Genomic DNA, 17,203 nt, shown 5'->3' with positions numbered 1-17,203 from the left:
CCAAGCCCTCCTGCCAACAGCAGCAGTAACTCGCAGGCACGTGAGCCGACCACCTCGGAAGCTGGTCCTCTGGCCCAGTCAAGCCTTCAGATGAGACTGTGGCACCAGCAGATGTCTTGAGTGTAATCTCTTGAGGCTCCTTGAGAGAGAACCACCCAGCCAAGCTGCTCCCAAGTTACTGGGCCACAGAAACTATGCAACCTAAGATCTATTAATCGTGGGATAATTCGTTACACACCCATAGATGATGAACCCAGGCAGGAAAGCCTGATGGGGGATGAGGGATGAGAAAGGCTTAGAATAAGACTGAGGGCTGCAGCGCAGGGGTAGCAGGAGTGGGAAAGATACACAGGATATGTTGGAATAGGCTTGGCCGTCACCAGAGTCTTCCCTCAGCTCTGCCACACACCACCATGGCCCACGGGATGAGGGAAATGAGGTGACCTTGAGGTCATCAAGGATGAGCAGAGCATCTTGGTATGGCCTGGCAGCACCCTCGTGGTACTTGAGCCCAAGAGCAATGCCAGAAACTGTCTTCTTGACACCCACTGGTGCCACAATCTCCCAACTAACCCTGATGGAATTTTTTTAGCAAAAGGACCTACCCCAGCTCACAGTGCCTGGCACACCTTCAGGGAAAGAGGCAAGGGCTGGATCGTAGCTGGCAGGAGGCAGGTCCACTTGGGCCACCAGGCCTTCAGTTTAACACATGCCCAGCCCTTGCCGATCACCTGAAAGCCCTTCCCTCTTCTCCCCAAATCCTGCCACAATGGATGTCTGTCCTGATTCTGGCCACATCTGAACTTCCTTCACACAAGTGGCAAACTGCAGACATGGCCACAGTCCCTCACACTCCTGTGCAGTGGAACTCCACAGCTTCTCCCATCCTGGGCAGAGTCTATTTCCTGACCCCCTGGGCTCACCTCATGACCGACTTTGGGCACAGAAGGAGACAGAGTGATGCTCCAGCTCTGAAGCTGAGGCTTCAGGGGGCCCCGTGTGCACCCACTCTTGCTTTTTGAAGTGGCACCAAAATGCTCCCAGCCTGCAGACATGCTCAGGCCAGTTACTTGAGGTGAGAATCTGCAGGCTGCAGTCAAGCCTCCCAGCTGAGGCACTGGAGACCAGCCACCCCACCAGATACCCAGAGACACCAGTGAGCCCAGCCAGGACCCCACCAGATACCCAGAGTGAGCCCAGCCAGGACCCCACCAGATACCCAGAGTGAGCCCAGCCAGGACCACAAGAACTGCCCAGCTTAGCTCAGTCCAAATTGCTGACTACAGAGTTAAGATTAATGGTTAAATGGATGATGATTATTTAAAATCACAAAGTTTTGGCCAGGCGTGGTGGCTCACACCTGTAATCCTAGCGTTTTGGGATGCCAAGCCAGGCCAATTGCCTGAACTCAGGAGTTCAAGACCAGCCTTGGCAACACAGTGAAACCCCGTCTCTACTAAAATACAAAAAATTAGCCAGGCGTGTGGCACGCATCTGTAGTCCCAGGTACTCGGGAGGCTGAGGCAGGAGAATCACCTGAACCAGGATGTTGCAGTGAGCTGAGATCAGGCCACTGCACTCCAGCCTGGTAAACAGAGCAAGACTCCATCTCCAAAAAAACAAAACAAAACAAAATCACGAAGTTTTGAGGTGGTTTGTTACACAGCAAAAGCTAACTGATACACAATGTTTGGGGTAGCTCCATCCTTAAGAAACACATTTTCTTCCCATAGAAATGGAAAAATATGTGCTTCCCAGCCCCCTTTGTATCTAAGGCATGGACACACACAAGGCTTCCATGTATAATTGTGCAGATTGTAGCTCTGTGAATAGTGGCTCTGGATTTGTGCAGTGCACACCTGTGCAGGCCCACAAAATGGCCCCAAGCTCTAGGTACCAGACAGACCGGCCCCCAGGCTCTGCATAGGAAGCTAGAGAAATGCAAACACAGCAGCACAGTCACTTCCACAGCAACAGCCGGCAGCCTAGCAACCAACTGCCTCTGCTGCCAGCAGCGGAGGGGCCCTTGCAGGCCGTGGTCGGCCGCATGATCCATGGGCTTTGTTCCCTTCCACATGCACCGAGGCGGAGCTCCGGGCCTCCCAGAATTCCTGCGAGCTCCCAAAACGCTTTCAACAAATTCCCTTTGTGCTTAAATTAGCCAGACTGCGATTTTTCTGCTTGCAACTAAGAAACGTGTGGGTTCTTGGTTCAGAACTGCTGAACTGAGCCGGGTTGTGTCTGGTGACTCAGCCCTCACCGGCCACAGACCCCGATGGGTGCACAGGGGGAAGCGAGAGGCACGATGTCCATGCCAGTGACCTTGAGTTGCCTTCTACAGCGTGGGCAGAGTGCGAGAGCAGTTTCAGGCCTAAAAGAGGAGGAACGTCCAGATGAATGGCTGCCCGTGAATAAGGACGATTGAGACCCACGAGGCATCTGTCAGGGACCTGGGTCTGCCCCTGACGAAACGCCGGGCATGGTTCCCGCCTCCCGGGCTGATGGAGCTCTGCATGGGGTGGGCCCAGCCTCCACCTGGAGCTCGTCTTTGCCATCAACGGCCAGAGTGACCTTTCTCCTGACTGCTCTTTTGGTCGTCAGGTCTATGTGGCTGCTGTCACCACAGGGGCAAACTGTGGGTGTCACTGAGGATGAGAACTCACGCGGAACGAGGCCGGGTGCTTTCTGAAGAGTCTGACACCTCGGCCTCTGCCTCCCGCTCCCGCCTGCTCTTTGTTCCTTCTATGCCTCTAACTCGTCTCCCCTCCTACCTCATGCACACACACGCGCGCGCACACACACGTGCATGCACACACACGCGCGCGCGCACACACACGTGCATGCACACACACGCGCGCGCACACACACACACCCCTCATCCAAAAGAATTCCTGCAAGCATCCGCGGCCTGAGCGCCCTTCTTGGCTCTGCAAAACCTCCCCGCGCCTGTGTGGGCGCCGCCGTCCTCGCCCTCCTGTCCCACTAGATGGCAGTATGGAGCCGCGGACGCGCAGCCAGCGCCAGGCAGCCCCAGGCTGCGTCTCCCGCTCATCCATCTCCGCCCACGCTTGAGAGAGGGCGCTGAGAAATCCGTGCGTGCCAGCTTTCCGGTCATGCCTCAATGCAGCACCTAATAAATCCCGGCTCTCTCCTGAACCAAACCGTTTCCCTCCTACTTTGCAGATCAGATTCTGCAGTCTACACAATAGGTCCCCTCCTCGAAAGTTATGGGAATTAAATCAGGGCAATGGTTCTGACTTCACGCCGTTTATGGCCCCTCACGTTTGCTTTAAAGCAAGCATAATCCTACACTGCTGAATTAACCAGGGACAAAGAAAGGCCCCGCGCGCCTTCACTGTGCCTGCTGTTAACATAGACTCCGCTCCATGAAGGCCGGTGGAGGGGCTGTGGGGTGGGGACTGCGTGGCAGTGGGTACCCACATGTGAAGGGTAGTGTGGAGGCACAGAGGTGTTTGTGTGCAAGCTCCTCGCCTGTATGGGGAGGAAACTAAACCCTAGACAGGTGCGGGACGCCGCAGGAGCAGAGCATCTGGAAGGGAGGTTCACGCACTGCGGACCCCACAGAACTACAGGGCAGGCAGCTCCCAGGGCCCTCACGTTCACCAGGCCGAGGGGCTTCAAGGTGCTGCTGGGGCTGGAGCTGCATCTGCCTCCCTTGCCCAGGCCTCGCCAAGCTTCCACCCAGCAGGAACCATGCTGTGCAGTTCCTCTTACCCGCTAGCCAGCAGAAGGTGCTCAGCATTGGCCCTGGCAAGGCAGGGTGCCTGGGTCAATTCAGGGGCCATGAGCCCAGTGGCCAGTCACAGACAGGGAATCCTGGCTGCCGTGACAGCCCCGTGGATGCCACTCCAGCCCCCAGGACGAGCAGTGGGAGCTCCCGCAGGAACGTGGAGCAGGGCTTTGCTAATTCCCTAAACTGCAGAACCCAGAGAGGGTTCCCTCCTCCAGGAGGTGTCCTGGCTTGCTCTGCCCTATCAGCCAGCCCTGCCCTCTGCCCTTCCAATTGAGGGCACTGTGCGGCCAATGCCAAATGGCTCTTGTTTTCTGGCAGAATCGGGCATAAGAGGGGAGAAAGGGACGAAGACCCACAGACGGCTCCGTGCCTTTCAGGGCACTAATGCATCACGTCCAGTTCGTGACAGAGGGAATTTGGAAGACGCCTTAGGTGGTGCTGAGCAGCTGTGGCTGGGGAAGCTACGGGCAGCAGGCCCTCAAATCTTGTTTCACCAACCTTGCTTCATTGTAGCTCAGACGAGGAAAAACACCGATTCCCAGCCAGGGCCACCGTCTGTGGCGTCTGCTCGGTCTCCCCGTGTCTGTGTGGGTCGTCTCTGGGCACTCTGGTTTCCTCCGTGTCCACACACGCGCACGTGAGTCCCTGGCATGTCTGCGTGGTCCCTGTGAGTGCAGGTGTGCTGCCCTGCGATGGGACAGCGTCCTCCCCAGGGCTGGAGCCTACCCTGCACCCTGAGCTGCCAGCTCAGGCTTGGGCCACCCACACCCCTGAACCAGAACCACTGGGTAACACGGATCTTATTTCTATTAATCTTTCTTAAATGTATGTGTAGACCACATTTACTTCAGTATTTCATATTAAAACTGTTTGGGGTCTTTTTTCAAAGTCTGGTGATGACCCTGTGACCAGAATGACGCCCTAGGCACTTCGGTCTTGCTCCTCAACGCGCCCATTGTGGAAGTGGTTTCATTAGACGCCACTTCACCTAAGCCTGCCATTTCCAAGAACCTATGACGTGTGTTGCCGTTTCTATGAACCCGTCTGTGGTGAGGACATACTGTCCTGGGCTATGTTCACCGCTGCCTTGTACCCGGGCTTCTCTACGGGGCCAGATACTCAGCACTCAACACCCAGAACTCTGCCATGCCGACCACTCTGCACACATCGTGTCGTGTAATCCTCACAAGGCCGCAGTGGGACGTATGAAAATCATTCACTCAACCAATGAGGAAACCGAGGCTTAGGACGTTTCAGTAACTTCGTGAAGATCACACTGTCACCTGAAGGCGTGTCCCACCCTGGGACACAGCGGGTGGTGTGGTGCGCTGGCGGAAGAGGCGGCCGTCTGCCCGAGTGGATTTGCCGGAGTACAGGGGGTGGTACTGGAGCAGAGAATGGGGGGTGGTGGACAGCCCACGGCCCTGTGCACACTTGGACAAAGATGCTGCGCGCAGCCCTATGGGAGTGGAAGCCCAGCTGGCAGGCCTTCCCTGCAGCCAGGAGTCCGCACATGGAAGCAGGGTCTCCACCCACTCTGTGGGCAGCACCCCAGACCCTGCAGGATCCCAAAGACCAGCTGTTCCTCCAGGACTGGTGGCCCTGGGGCAGCCAGGGAGGCGTTGTGGGCAGTGGATGCTGCCGTGCAGGTGAGGAAGAGCCGGCCAGCCTCCCATGCACAGAGCCGACACCCTGTGTGTGCACGAGAGCTTTGCCAGCGTCAGGAGCGTCTACGCTCCCCCAGCCTAGGCAGAGCAGCCGTGAGCATGTGAAAGCCTCATTAAAGACAGATGGGAGATATGCTTTCCTGTTTGACTGGGAGACGTGTCAGGAAGAAGCCACTCCACATAATGAATACGACTCATCCATTAAAATAATCACCTCTGCTCCTTGATGGGGGGTAGAAATGGAAAAGAGGACAAACCTCTCTAGGCCAAAGAGCTCTCCTCCACCCATCCTGAGGGCCCCGACTCGTCACTAGCAGAGGAGTGGGAGAGGCTGGCAGGGCTGCTGGGCTCCCTGGAGCTGCTGCCCCCAGGATGCCCACTGCCCATTGCCCGCACACCTGCCCACTGCACCGTCATCAGCAGAGCCTGGCCTCTCCTCTCCTGCCTGTAACTCCCAGGTCCAGACTTGGCCTTGGATCTGTTATCAAATGTGTAAGTGCCGCCGTTCAACTCCCAGGTCTGTTTCTCCCCCACGGATAAGGTCTCACTGGCACACGTCAAGGCACATTCAGGGAGCCTGACCGCAGCTGGGTTGCAAGAGTGAAGGCTGAGACAACACTAGCGTCCATCAGTGGAGGATGCATTAGTGACCCCCAGGGGCATCAGGAGAGGATGGGTGAGTGACCCCCAGGGGCCACACTCTGGAATACTCTGCCTCAGGATGGGAGGAGCAGGCAGGCCCCACAGACAGCATGGGAATTGCCCCAAGACAGGTTGCTGATGAAGAAGGCAGGGTGAGAAAGAATGCCCACCCCCGACCCATTCTCCAGGTCCGTTTAATCACATGTGTGGGTGTGTGTGGGTGTGTGTGTGTGTGCATGCTCTTGGAAAAGGCCTAGAAAGACTGACCCTCAACTAGAGCAAAGTTGAAGAAAAGGAGGAGGATTTTAACTTCTTAGACATATGTGTGTGTCGCGTTGAACATATTACAAATTATATTCACATGGTCCCATGTCATCACATGCACAACCCCTGCAGCCTGTCTGGGGCCCTATATTTCAAGGCCACCTCAGTGAACCAGCGAGTTTGGAGGCAATAGAGGGATGAGGGGTGCGGGGGCTGAGGGAGCGGCTCTGCATCCTCACGGGGATGATGGACAGCAGAGCACAGCCTGTGAGACCAGAAGCGGGACCACTGAGGACTTGCTCATTCAGTGAGATGACCTGCTCAGTGACGGCTCTCCCCACACACAGCCTGCCCCCCAAACACACACACACAGCAGCATCCCCCAATTCCTCAGCTACACTCCAGGCATCGGTGGAACTGCCACACAGAAAACCATGGGTCTGACAGAGTCAGAAACGGAGAAATGTTCAAACTGACTGCTTAGTAAATGAATGCATGGGTGAGCAGATAGAGGGGTGAGCTAATGGCTGCAGTAACTTGTAAGTACCAGAAGGATATACGCACCAGTAGGAAGACTCCATCTCACACACAGAGTCTGCGCCAATGAAGCAAAAGCCTGGCCGCTCTGACGGGCTCCCTTCCAGCAGGCGAGGCAGCGGCACCTGCTTCTCTGGCTGTATATCATTCCCTGGAACCTGTTTCCTGAGACAAGGCGCTCCTCTTCCCGTCCAACCAAACCAGGGACCGCTCAGGTCCGGAATAAACGTGTTTGCTATGTCCTTCCAGTGAGACGAGAATTAAATTCAAGGAGATATCAAGAAATTCCTGTCAAGAACTGTGAAGGGTCTAAGATTTTACCCTACTTACAGCCCCAGGTACATGGGTGCTGGCTGAAGACATGAGACTTCTGGGTCAGAGACAAAGGACTTTGTTACTTACATCAACAGCTGTGGCCAGGGTATTGGCATTTCTGCACCAGTATCCTGGGCTCCACCCCCTTCAGGGGTTCAGGAAGAAGGCAGACAGCACCTGCACATGCAGTGGGTCTGTTACAGGGAGGACCCTTGAGCCTAGGGCACCTGGTTCTTCTCTAGCAGGTAGTACACATGCCTGTACTCTTTCCTGGAGGGAGACATCGTCTTTATTATGCTGGACAGTAACCATGCCTGCCCGTTGTCGCAGAACGAGACACTCTATTTTCCAAGGCTGCAGGCAAACCTGCCCTTTTCTCCGGTGGGGAGACAAGGAAGGGAGACATTACCTTTATCTTCCAAGGCATTTCACTCTGCAAACAACCAGAATAGATAACCTAGAACAAAGGGCCGCCGGGGCCTCCCTCGCAGGATGTGCACAAATACACCAGGCCCTGGGAGCCGGCTCCACAGCTCCCTCTCGCCCCACAGTACCAGCTGGGATGGAATGTGCGTGTTCGTGTGTTCTATTTTAAAAATGAAGATATTTGTTATTTTTATTGGGATTCTGAAACACACACAAAAAACAACTGAGGTACTGTGGCGGACAGCTTCTGAACTGACCCCCAGTGGTCCCCACCCGCTGGTGTGTATTCACCCCCACGCAGGGGCTGCACCCAGTGCCCCGCGGCAAGCTGGTGGAGCACCGCAGAGGGAAGGCACGTGCTGTGGTTTGCGGTTGGGCCTCTCCAGATTTCATGTTGAAATGTGACCCTCAGTGGTGGTGGGGCCTAATAGGTGGTGTTTGGGTTGGGGGGCGGAACCCTGATGAGTGTCTTGGGTGCCGTCCTCAGTCTTCATCCCAGTGAGTGAGTTCTCGTTCTGTTCCTTCCCTAAACTGATTGATTATGCAGAACAGCCCCGCACCTCCCTCTCCTCTTTGTGGCTTCCCTCTCCCCATGTGATCTCTGTGAGTGCCGGCTCTCCCTCCCGCTCCACTGAGGGTGGACACAGCCTGAGGCCTCACCAGGAGCAGATGCTGGCACCATGCTTCCAGTGCTGCCTGCAGAACCGTGAGCCAAATAAACCTCTTTCTTGATCTGCTGCCCAACCTTGGGTTTTCCTTTATGGCAATGCAAATGGATGCAGACGGCAGGACATGTCCAGGTGAGCTGAGGAAAGGCTGCGGCTTCTCTCTTCAGCTCTTCTCCTGGGCTGCTCTGAGGAAGGTTCTGTCGTGTTGTGGGCAGCCCAGGGCAAGGACCCCTGTGACAGGGAACTGCGGGAGCTTGTGACCCACAGCTGGTGGGAAACTGGGGCCCTCTGTCCGACAACTCAGGAGTACCTGAGTTCTGTCCAAACTGCAGGAGGAATGACCTTGGTTTCAGCTTGGGAGAGGCCCCAAAGTAGAGGACCGAGCTAAGCCCTGTGCAGATTTCTGATCTGGGAGGTAATCGATCTTTCTTAGGCCACTGAGTTTTGGGGTAATTTGTTAGGCAGCAATAGATAACTCACACAAGCTGGGTGTGGTGGCTCCTGCCTGTAGTCCCAGCTCTTCAGGAGGCTGAGGTGGGAGGATCACTTGAGCCCAGGAGTTCAAGACCAGCCTGGGACACATAGCAACACCTCACCTCTACAAAAATTAATTAAAATAAAAGAGATAATTAATAGAGCTATTGAAAAAATTAAGAGAACAAAATGACTCCACACATGTAGTAGTAAAGTTTGGAGAATATTTTGGTGGCGTTTTCCTGAAATCTGGGTTTGAAGCAAAGCAAAATTGTTTTTACATGGATAATAGTGTGAAGGAACCTATATTTTAATATAATTTACAGAAGCATTAGTCAAAATGAAGTGAGTTCTTTTCCATATAGAAATTAAAAGGTAGTAATTCAAGACCCCATTGCCACCATTTGGACTTAACTACTGCACTACTGAAAGATTTTATTGTATAGCTTGGACAAAGGCACGAGATTTATGGAAGAGCATTCTGGGTAATAATTACATGATGACATCGGGGCTACAAGACGGTAACGAAACTCCGCTTCCTCAGAGACAGCACCCCAGGGACGCTTTCTTTTCCTCTTACACACAGGCCGTTCTCTCAGTTTACACAACAGCCCTCTACTCAGTGAGCCTCCGCCCTTCACAGAGGGACAGCTCCCTGGCTGGCACCACGGTCTGGGCTCTGGCCCTGCCAACCCTGCGGGGACACGTGGGGCCCCCAGTGGGCAGCCCCAGCCCGAGGCTCATATGCGGAGGCTCACGGGCTCTCCCGGCGGCCAGCCCCAGCCCGAGGCTCACATGCTCTCCTTGTCGAACTCACACATGAAGTACATGGTGGTGTGACAGGCCACGTCGTTCCAGCCGCCCGAGGCCACCATCTCCACGCAGTCCTCCTCGTCGTAGGCGTTGTTGGGCTCGCCGCTGCGCCACTTGTTGAAGGTCCGCATGGGGGAGCGGTCAGAGTACACGAAGGCGCCCTCCCTCTCCAGGTCGTTGATGCCGATGAAGACACGGGCCAGGCCAGCCTGCGCCAGGTATGCGGCCATCAGGCCATTGGCAGCCTCATCCTTGGGCATGCCCAGCGTGCCTCCTCGGCCCTGACAGGACAGCTGGGCATCCGCATAGCGCTTCTCCTCCTTCACCAGCAGGTAGATCTTGCTGTCTGTCTCGCGCACTCCAGCGACAGCTGTGGGGAAGGGCAGGGCTGAAAAGCGAGCACTTGCATCTCTGCAACAAACTTAAGGCACAGCCATGTGCAGCAGGGGCTGGCGGGGCAGCAGGGGACGGCAGGGCAGCAGGGGCCAGCAGGGGCCAGCAGGGCAGCAGGGGCCGGCAGGGCAGCAGGGGACGGCAGGACAGGCGTGGCCACTGCAGAGCCCTTGCTGGGGGGCTTCGGACGGGGCCCGGAGGTGGGAGGGAGGGAGGGTGGTGCCAGGAGCCACATACCGTTCTTGATGAACTTGAGCTCGCTGGTCAGCTGAGAGACCTGGTTGTCCATCTCCCCGATGGCCTTGCGCAGCTGGCTGCACTCACATGGGAGCCCTGCAGGGGCCGGGCCGGTGCGTTACAAAGGCTGGACGAGGACTCGGGCTCAGAAGAGAGGCGAGGACCCCTCCCCAGAAATACGCATTTTACTCAACAAACATGCCCCATGGGCCTTCGAGGCCGCAATATCCATCTCCCCCTTCGTCCTAAAGGCAGGCGGAGCAGGGAAAGACCTCGACAGGAGCAGAGGGAGGGCAGACGCGTGTATTTCAAACCTCGCCAGCTGTAGAGGGAAGAGAAATGGAGGTGCAGGGGTGGGAAGCAGCCCAGGGCAGGGTTAGGACCCAGGGAAGCGGGTCTGGCTGAGGGTGTGCAGTGAGAAAAGGTAGAACATCTGGCAGCAGTCCTCCATGGCCTGGGGGCACTGCAGGGCTGAGGGGGGCTGAGGGGAGCCGAAGGCGGCAGCAGCAGCATCCACTGTGCAGAGCTCTCGAGGCAGCGGGGCCGTTCCATTCCTAGCCGAGTACAGGAGGCGGAATCGCCAACACGCAGGTGCCTGTGACATGTCAGGTGGGGAGTAGGGGCCAGGGCAGAGCTGGGCATACACAGGGCGTGAGGGACGGCTCAGGGAGGGAGGACAGGGCAGCATCACCAGGAGCACCTGGAGGCCGTGGATGAGGCCTGGGAGGAAGTGAGGCGTGCGGGTGGGCTTTGCGCCTTTTCCCACAGTTTCCACTGTGGGGTCTCAGCCCACCCTGCAGTCTGGTACATCCTGTAGAAGTTCAATCCCATCTTCCTGGACGTCGGCAATCACGTAGAGCGCAAATCACCCACCTCGCCCTCATACGTGAGACCCCCCGATTCACATTTGCACATTTGAAACTTGATCTTTCTTGGGGTTTGCCTTGGTTTTGGGATTTTTTTAGTGGAAGTTTTATCTAAGATACATTTTTTAAAAATATATTTGTCTTCGAGCTCCCTGAGGTTTGAGGTAATAGAGGCTTTCTGGAGAGACCCCTGTCAGGGGAGGTGGATGGATTCCTTTCCTCATAACCTCCAAACTCTCTGACCACGGTAGGCCTGATGGCAGCAGCTCGGCCCCAGGACGTCCCCTCTTCTTGCCCTGCCCTCACCTGCCTCCGGGTCCTCCTGTCTCCCAGAGGCTTTGTCCAGGCCCCTCAGGTTGGCTGAGTGCCTAGAGGTGCCCTGAGCGGATGGTGCTCGGCCACTCAGTGACACTGATCTCAGCGCACTCGTACGGAACAAAGTCACGCAGGCAAGGACACCTCCCAAGCAGCTGTTCCTCCTCATCTCTGTGATGCGGGAGGAGCTTTTAAAACAAGAACTTTTATTCAGAAATCTAGCCCCTTTGTTTTCCCCCTAGTTTCCAAGGGTCAGATCCTTCTCGGAGAGCACCTTCTGAATGTGCTGTGAAGCGAGTGACATCACGGAGACACAGCGCGTCTCGGGGAGAAAGGCTGGCTCCAGCGAGCAGACGCCTGCGGAAGGGACGCTCCCCGCCACCCCCGTGAACGCACTGAACGCACTGAATTCTCTTCCGAGGCCCAGCTGTCGAGCTTCTTGGTTGAGGGAAGAGGGGAAGGTTGGAGTCTGACTGAAAGAATACTCTAGTTACTTAAACACTGTATCTTCCACCTAATATAGTATCTCGTAAGCATCTTTTGTGGTCAATAAAAAAGGACTGGAGGGCACAGAGCCATCAGGATGTTATTTCAGGAATTCAGCTCGAAAGCAATGAGGCCTGAATGAGGGAGGGGGTGGGGTGAGAGGGGCGCAGCAACAACCCCCGCCTGGAGGCGCTGAAGCAGAAGGAAGATTAGAGGATGCCTGACATTGTCATGGGGCATGAGTGAGCAGCTTGGGAGTTGGTGGGGGGGGGGGATCGGGTGTACAGTGTGGAATGGGCATGGGGTGGGTGTCCACTGTGGACGTACACGGCGGGTGGGTGCCCGCTGTGGGATGTACACGGCGGGTGGGTGCCCGCTGTGGGATCTACGTGGCGGGTGGGTGCCCGCTGTGGGATCTACGTGGCGGGTGGGTGCCCGCTGTGGGATCTACGTGGCGGGTGGGTGCCCGCTGTGGGATCTACGTGGCGGGTGGGTGCCCGCTGTGGGATCTACGTGGCGGGTGGGTGCCCGCTGTGGGATCTACGTGGCGGGTGGGTGCCCGCTGTGGGATCTACGTGGCGGGTGGGTGCCCGCTGTGGGATCTACGTGGCGGGTGGGTGCCCGCTGTGGGATCTACGTGGCGGGTGGGTGCCCGCTGTGGGATCTACGTGGCGGGTGGGTGCCCGCTGTGGGATCTACGTGGCGGGTGGGTGCCCGCTGTGGGATCTACGTGGCGGGTGGGTGCCCGCTGTGGGATCTACGTGGCGGGTGGGTGCCCGCTGTGGGATCTACGTGGCGGGTGGGTGCCCGCTGTGGGATCTACGTGGCGGGTGGGTGCCCGCTGTGGGATCTACGTGGCGGGTGGGTGCCCGCTGTGGGATCTACGTGGCGGGTGGGTGTCCGCTGTGGACGTACGTGGCGGGTGGGTGCCCGCTGTGGGATCTACGTGGCGGGTGGGTGCCCGCTGTGGGATCTACGTGGCGGGTGGGTGTCCGCTGTGGGATCTACGTGGCGGGTGGGTGTCCGCTGTGGGATGTACGTGGCGGGTGGGTGTCCGCTGTGGGATCTACGTGGCGGGTGGGTGCCCGCTGTGGGATGTACGTGGCGGGTGGGTGTCCGCTGTGGGATGTACGTGGCGGGTGGGTGCCCGCTGTGGGATCTACGTGGCGGGTGGGTGTCCGCTGTGGGATCTACGTGGCGGGTGGGTGTCCGCTGTGGGATGTACGTGGCGGGTGGGTGTCCGCTGTGGGATCTACGTGGTGGGTGGGTGTCCGCTGTGGGATCTACGTGGTGGGTGGGTGTCCGCTGTGGGATGTGAGGGGGGTGGGCGTACAGTGTGGGATGTACGTGGGGGATGAGTGTCCAGTGTGGTAATCCAGGGTGTGAGGGAAGGGCTCCAGTGAGACAGATGGGGACCATGAGCCCCCCAGTGGAGATGCCCACCAGACATGGGTCCTTTGGGGCTTGACCTCATGAGGGCCACCGTGTAGGGGTATGGGGGTGAGGGCTGTACCAGGGCTCAGAGGAGGTCACCATTCTGGGGAGGGAGCAGAAGAGCTGCAGAAGTTTTGGGAGAAAGACAGCAGAGTGGGGGGGGGGTGTGAAGGCGGGCAGAGGGCAGGGACAGAGGAAGCAGGAAGCAGGTGCCCCACAGGGAAGCCATGTCCACCTGGGCTGGATCTGAGCTCCCTGGGCCCTCCGAGGGGAGCCGTGTCAGTGGAGCACCATTGTGGGAGTCGGATGCAAGGACGTCTGAAACCAGGGAAAGAGCCACAAAGTCCAGATGTGCTTTCTGAGAAGTCTGGCGGTAGGAGGAGACCCCTAGTGCCCACAGAGGCGAAGAAGTGGAGAATGCTCATCCTAGGACTGGTGTCACTGAGCCCAGCTACACACACAGACAGAATAACACAGTGGACAGGCAGATGACACTTCTAAGAGGTCATTAACATTCAGGTAGAAGGAAATCAAACACTGCAGCATATCTGAGAGCATCACTGACGCGGGGACCACATGGCCGGCGTATGCGCTCTGTTCCCCAGCCCACCGCAGTTCCATTTAATGATCTACATTGTTTTCCAAAGTGCAATTTTTAATACATTATATGAAAAATCCTGGACCCTTTATGCCATACCTGGTTCTCCATTAGGACCAGGGGGTCCTATGTCACCAGAATCTCCTTTCTCACCTGAAAATGAAAAACAAGGTCCAAGTCACCAGGCAGAGGTGGACGTGTTCTTTGAGTTAAAAACAACAAGACTGAAAATGTGACTTGTCTTGTGGATTTCTCCCAGGCCACCCTGTTGTTGTGAAGTACCGGAGCTCCATTCTGCAGGTAATTCCTGCTTCCGGCACTATTTATGTGATACGGACCGTATACGTCATGGGGTGACAGGGATTATCGGTTGATCATTCTTTAAGTCAGTTCTGGAAAATCCAGGATATCCGATGGAATACTCTGCATACATCGCCTCAGGAATCCCTGGTGCCATGAATGAGCCGCCACTCCCCCCAGCAGCCGACACGCCTCTCACAACAGCAGGAAAATCCAGATCGAGCATGATGGGAGCGCCGAGCGCCGTGCGGGCCTGAGAGCTCATCTAATCCAAGAGTCAGCGCACTCCTTCCTGTCCCAGCTCAAGGTCCTTTCTGTCCCTGCTCGCGGCAGCCCGGTGTCCTGGAGGGCCCAGACACCAGAAGCCCTGGGCTCCATACTGGCCTGGACCCAACCTCCAGTTAGATGAGACAAGCACCTCACCACCCTGGCCCTCAGCTTTCCTCAACGTACAAAACAAGGGGGTTGAACAAAATGATGGCAATAGGCTTTCTAACTGCTCTAAAATTAAGTCATGTGACTTAATAGAAATAAATTCTAATGCATTCTCTTTATTCTCACGGAGAAGCCCCAAATGCCTCTGCAAAGAGACTTGTGTAGATTCCGATTCCACTCGCATAAGGAGGGAAGGAGTTCCGCAGCCTCCACCCGCCTGATTCCTTTGTGTTCCTTTATCAGCATCGGGAGCTTGGAAATGAAAGCACAGCTGGATCAGAACCCAGGATGACAATCTCAGACACAAGGCAAATCAAATGAGCAAAGCCAAACAAGGCCAGCCTGGACCAGCTGCCCCTTAGGAGTCGCCGGAATCTGCCCAGAGCACACACCGCATGGTAAAAGTATACACATCCCTATGTGTGAGTCAATACACAACGTGGTGTTATTCACAAAAGCAACAGGTGGAAAGAACCCACGTGTCCACCGACAGGTGAATGGATAACAGTTGTGGTCCATCCGTATGGTGGAATATTATTCCCTAAAAAGGCAGGGCATTCTGACCCACGCTACCCACAGGTGAACCTTGAAAACACTACACCAAGTGAAATCAACTAGAAGGACAAACATTGTTATCATTCCACGTATGTGAAATGTCCAGAATAGGCCAATTCAGAGACAGAAAGCAGATTGGAAGTTTCCGGGGCTGGGGGAGGAAGAACGGGGAGCCATTGCTTAGTGGAAACAGAGTTTCTCTTTGGAGAGATGAAAAGGGTTTGGAAATCGTGGTAATGCCTGTACACCATTGCAAATGTACTTAACGTCCCTGAATTGTACACTTAAAATACTTAAAATGGCAAGTCTGGGGATATAAGTATTTTGCCATGATGTTATTTGAGTTTGTGAAGCCTGCGCCTCCCTCCAGATCCCATGATTCTCTGTGTGTTCTTCACTGGATTGGCCATGGCAGGGAAGGTTTTCTCTCTCACAGGTTTTCCAGGAGGCCCACAGCTGAGCTGGGCCCCTCCCCATCGCTCTCCTGGTCACAGAGCCCTTTCTACCAGGTACGGGCTGGGCTAGGGGAGGTCCGTGACCATGGATCAGAACAAACCATGAGAACCCCCTCACAGCTCAAACTCCAGACCGTAGCCTCTTGGTACCTGGGCCAACCTGCTCCGAGGCAGATGAATGAGGTAGAAGAAGCTGGCCCCGGAACTGGACAGACCACAGCAGACTCCCTCCACCGCTGGTGCTCAGGGCAGCTCAGCCGCATTGCTACACCATGCGGGACCCCAAGGAGACTTCACGAGTCCACACGTGCAGAGTTCAGGGACGGCCAGCTCCTTGCCCTCCCACCGGCTCCGTCCCCTAGAGCCCAGCATACACCTGGAACAAGCCAAGCGCTCCAAAGACATCCACTGACCAGATGGTGGGGGGTGAGCGGGGCATAGGAACAGCACCTTCTGAGCAACCCCTTGGCTGTCCTGGCCTCAGTCTCTCATCATGGGAGGCACAGCTGATCTGCCCGCCTTACCAAGGCTGTGCAGGCAAATGCAGCAGCGGAGACGGTGCAATCAGAACCCGCAGGTGTAGCCTGAACCCAGGTGTTGGCACCATAGTTGCTGCTCACACCTGCTGCTGCCATCCCACACCCTGTTCTCACCAAGAATCATCCCATCACCTCGAAATGCCTGAGACCCGAGCTGGGGGAACAGACGCAGTGCCTCCTGAGCAGGGTCCGTCCGCGCCTTACGTGAGGCTCTAAGCGTGTTACCAAACTTGTTAAGGACGTTGTGGCTTCACAGCCAGAGTCTCGCCCAAGCGCACTCGCCGCAGCCCCTCCATCCTGGAGTGCTATGAAAATCCCACAGGATGGGGCGCACTTCACCGCACCCTGTAAGCACAGAGCCAGCAACTAGCTCCAAGCACCTCCAAAACGGAAGCACGGCAGATGTCTTCTCTAGCACGCACAGAGCATAAACAGGAGCACCACACGAGACAATCCACGCTAGAGTTATTCTCAGGGGATCCAGACACTGACCCTGGGGGAGGGGGGAGAATGAGGCAAGAATCACATCGCAAATACCTTTAGAGCCAATGGGACCGATTTTTCCATGGCGACCCACGCTGCCTTTCTGTCCTTTGTCCCCCACGTCTCCTGTAGAAAACAATAAAAGCAAAGTTGGTTGATACACAGATGATCCCGCGGCCTCCTCCATCACATATGTGCACAGGTGCCCCGACCGCCCTCCTTCCTAACATCGCAGACACATAGAAGAGACTAAGACAGACAGCTCTAAATCTCTCCAAGGTCACGCAGGTGACTGTCACAGTCAGGTCGCCTGTTGATACAGCTTCTGAAGGAAGATGCACTTCCCCCAGAAGTCATACACAGTATGGAACGGAGGGGCCGAACGGGGCATCCCTAAGTTCCAAACTCAACCATGGTCCATCCCCTCCGTGCCCGTGTGAGGGGAGAGCTTGTCTTTCCTCCATCCCAGCAAGGCAGAACCTCCCAGCTCTTACTCCTGTACCCACCAAACCACGTACCCACAACCCTGCAAGCATGGACATAACCA

General features: G+C 56.2%; 1 protein-coding gene across 4 annotated transcripts in view; it reads right to left on the bottom strand.

The window, feature by feature from the left end:
- Positions 1 to 9,150: 9,150 nt before the first annotated feature.
- Positions 9,151 to 17,203, bottom strand: part of LOC105497579 (collectin subfamily member 11) — a 50,035-nt gene continuing 41,982 nt past the window's right edge. For all 4 annotated transcript variants that reach the window (XM_071076170.1, XM_011768764.3, XM_011768763.3 and 1 more), the window contains 4 exons: positions 16,711 to 16,782; positions 13,989 to 14,042; positions 10,191 to 10,286; positions 9,151 to 9,930 (listed from right to left, as the gene is read on the bottom strand). In XM_071076170.1, the coding sequence (XP_070932271.1) occupies positions 9,539 to 9,930; positions 10,191 to 10,286; positions 13,989 to 14,042; positions 16,711 to 16,782 (614 nt within the window). In that variant the 3' untranslated portion in view covers positions 9,151 to 9,538. The remainder of the gene's footprint in view (positions 9,931 to 10,190; positions 10,287 to 13,988; positions 14,043 to 16,710; positions 16,783 to 17,203) is intronic.

This window comes from Macaca nemestrina, chromosome 13 (assembly GCF_043159975.1).
Source record: "Macaca nemestrina isolate mMacNem1 chromosome 13, mMacNem.hap1, whole genome shotgun sequence".
NCBI lineage: Eukaryota > Metazoa > Chordata > Mammalia > Primates > Cercopithecidae > Macaca > Macaca nemestrina.
Note: the sequence above shows the minus strand (reverse complement) of the source record. Positions and strands in the feature narration are given on the sequence as shown.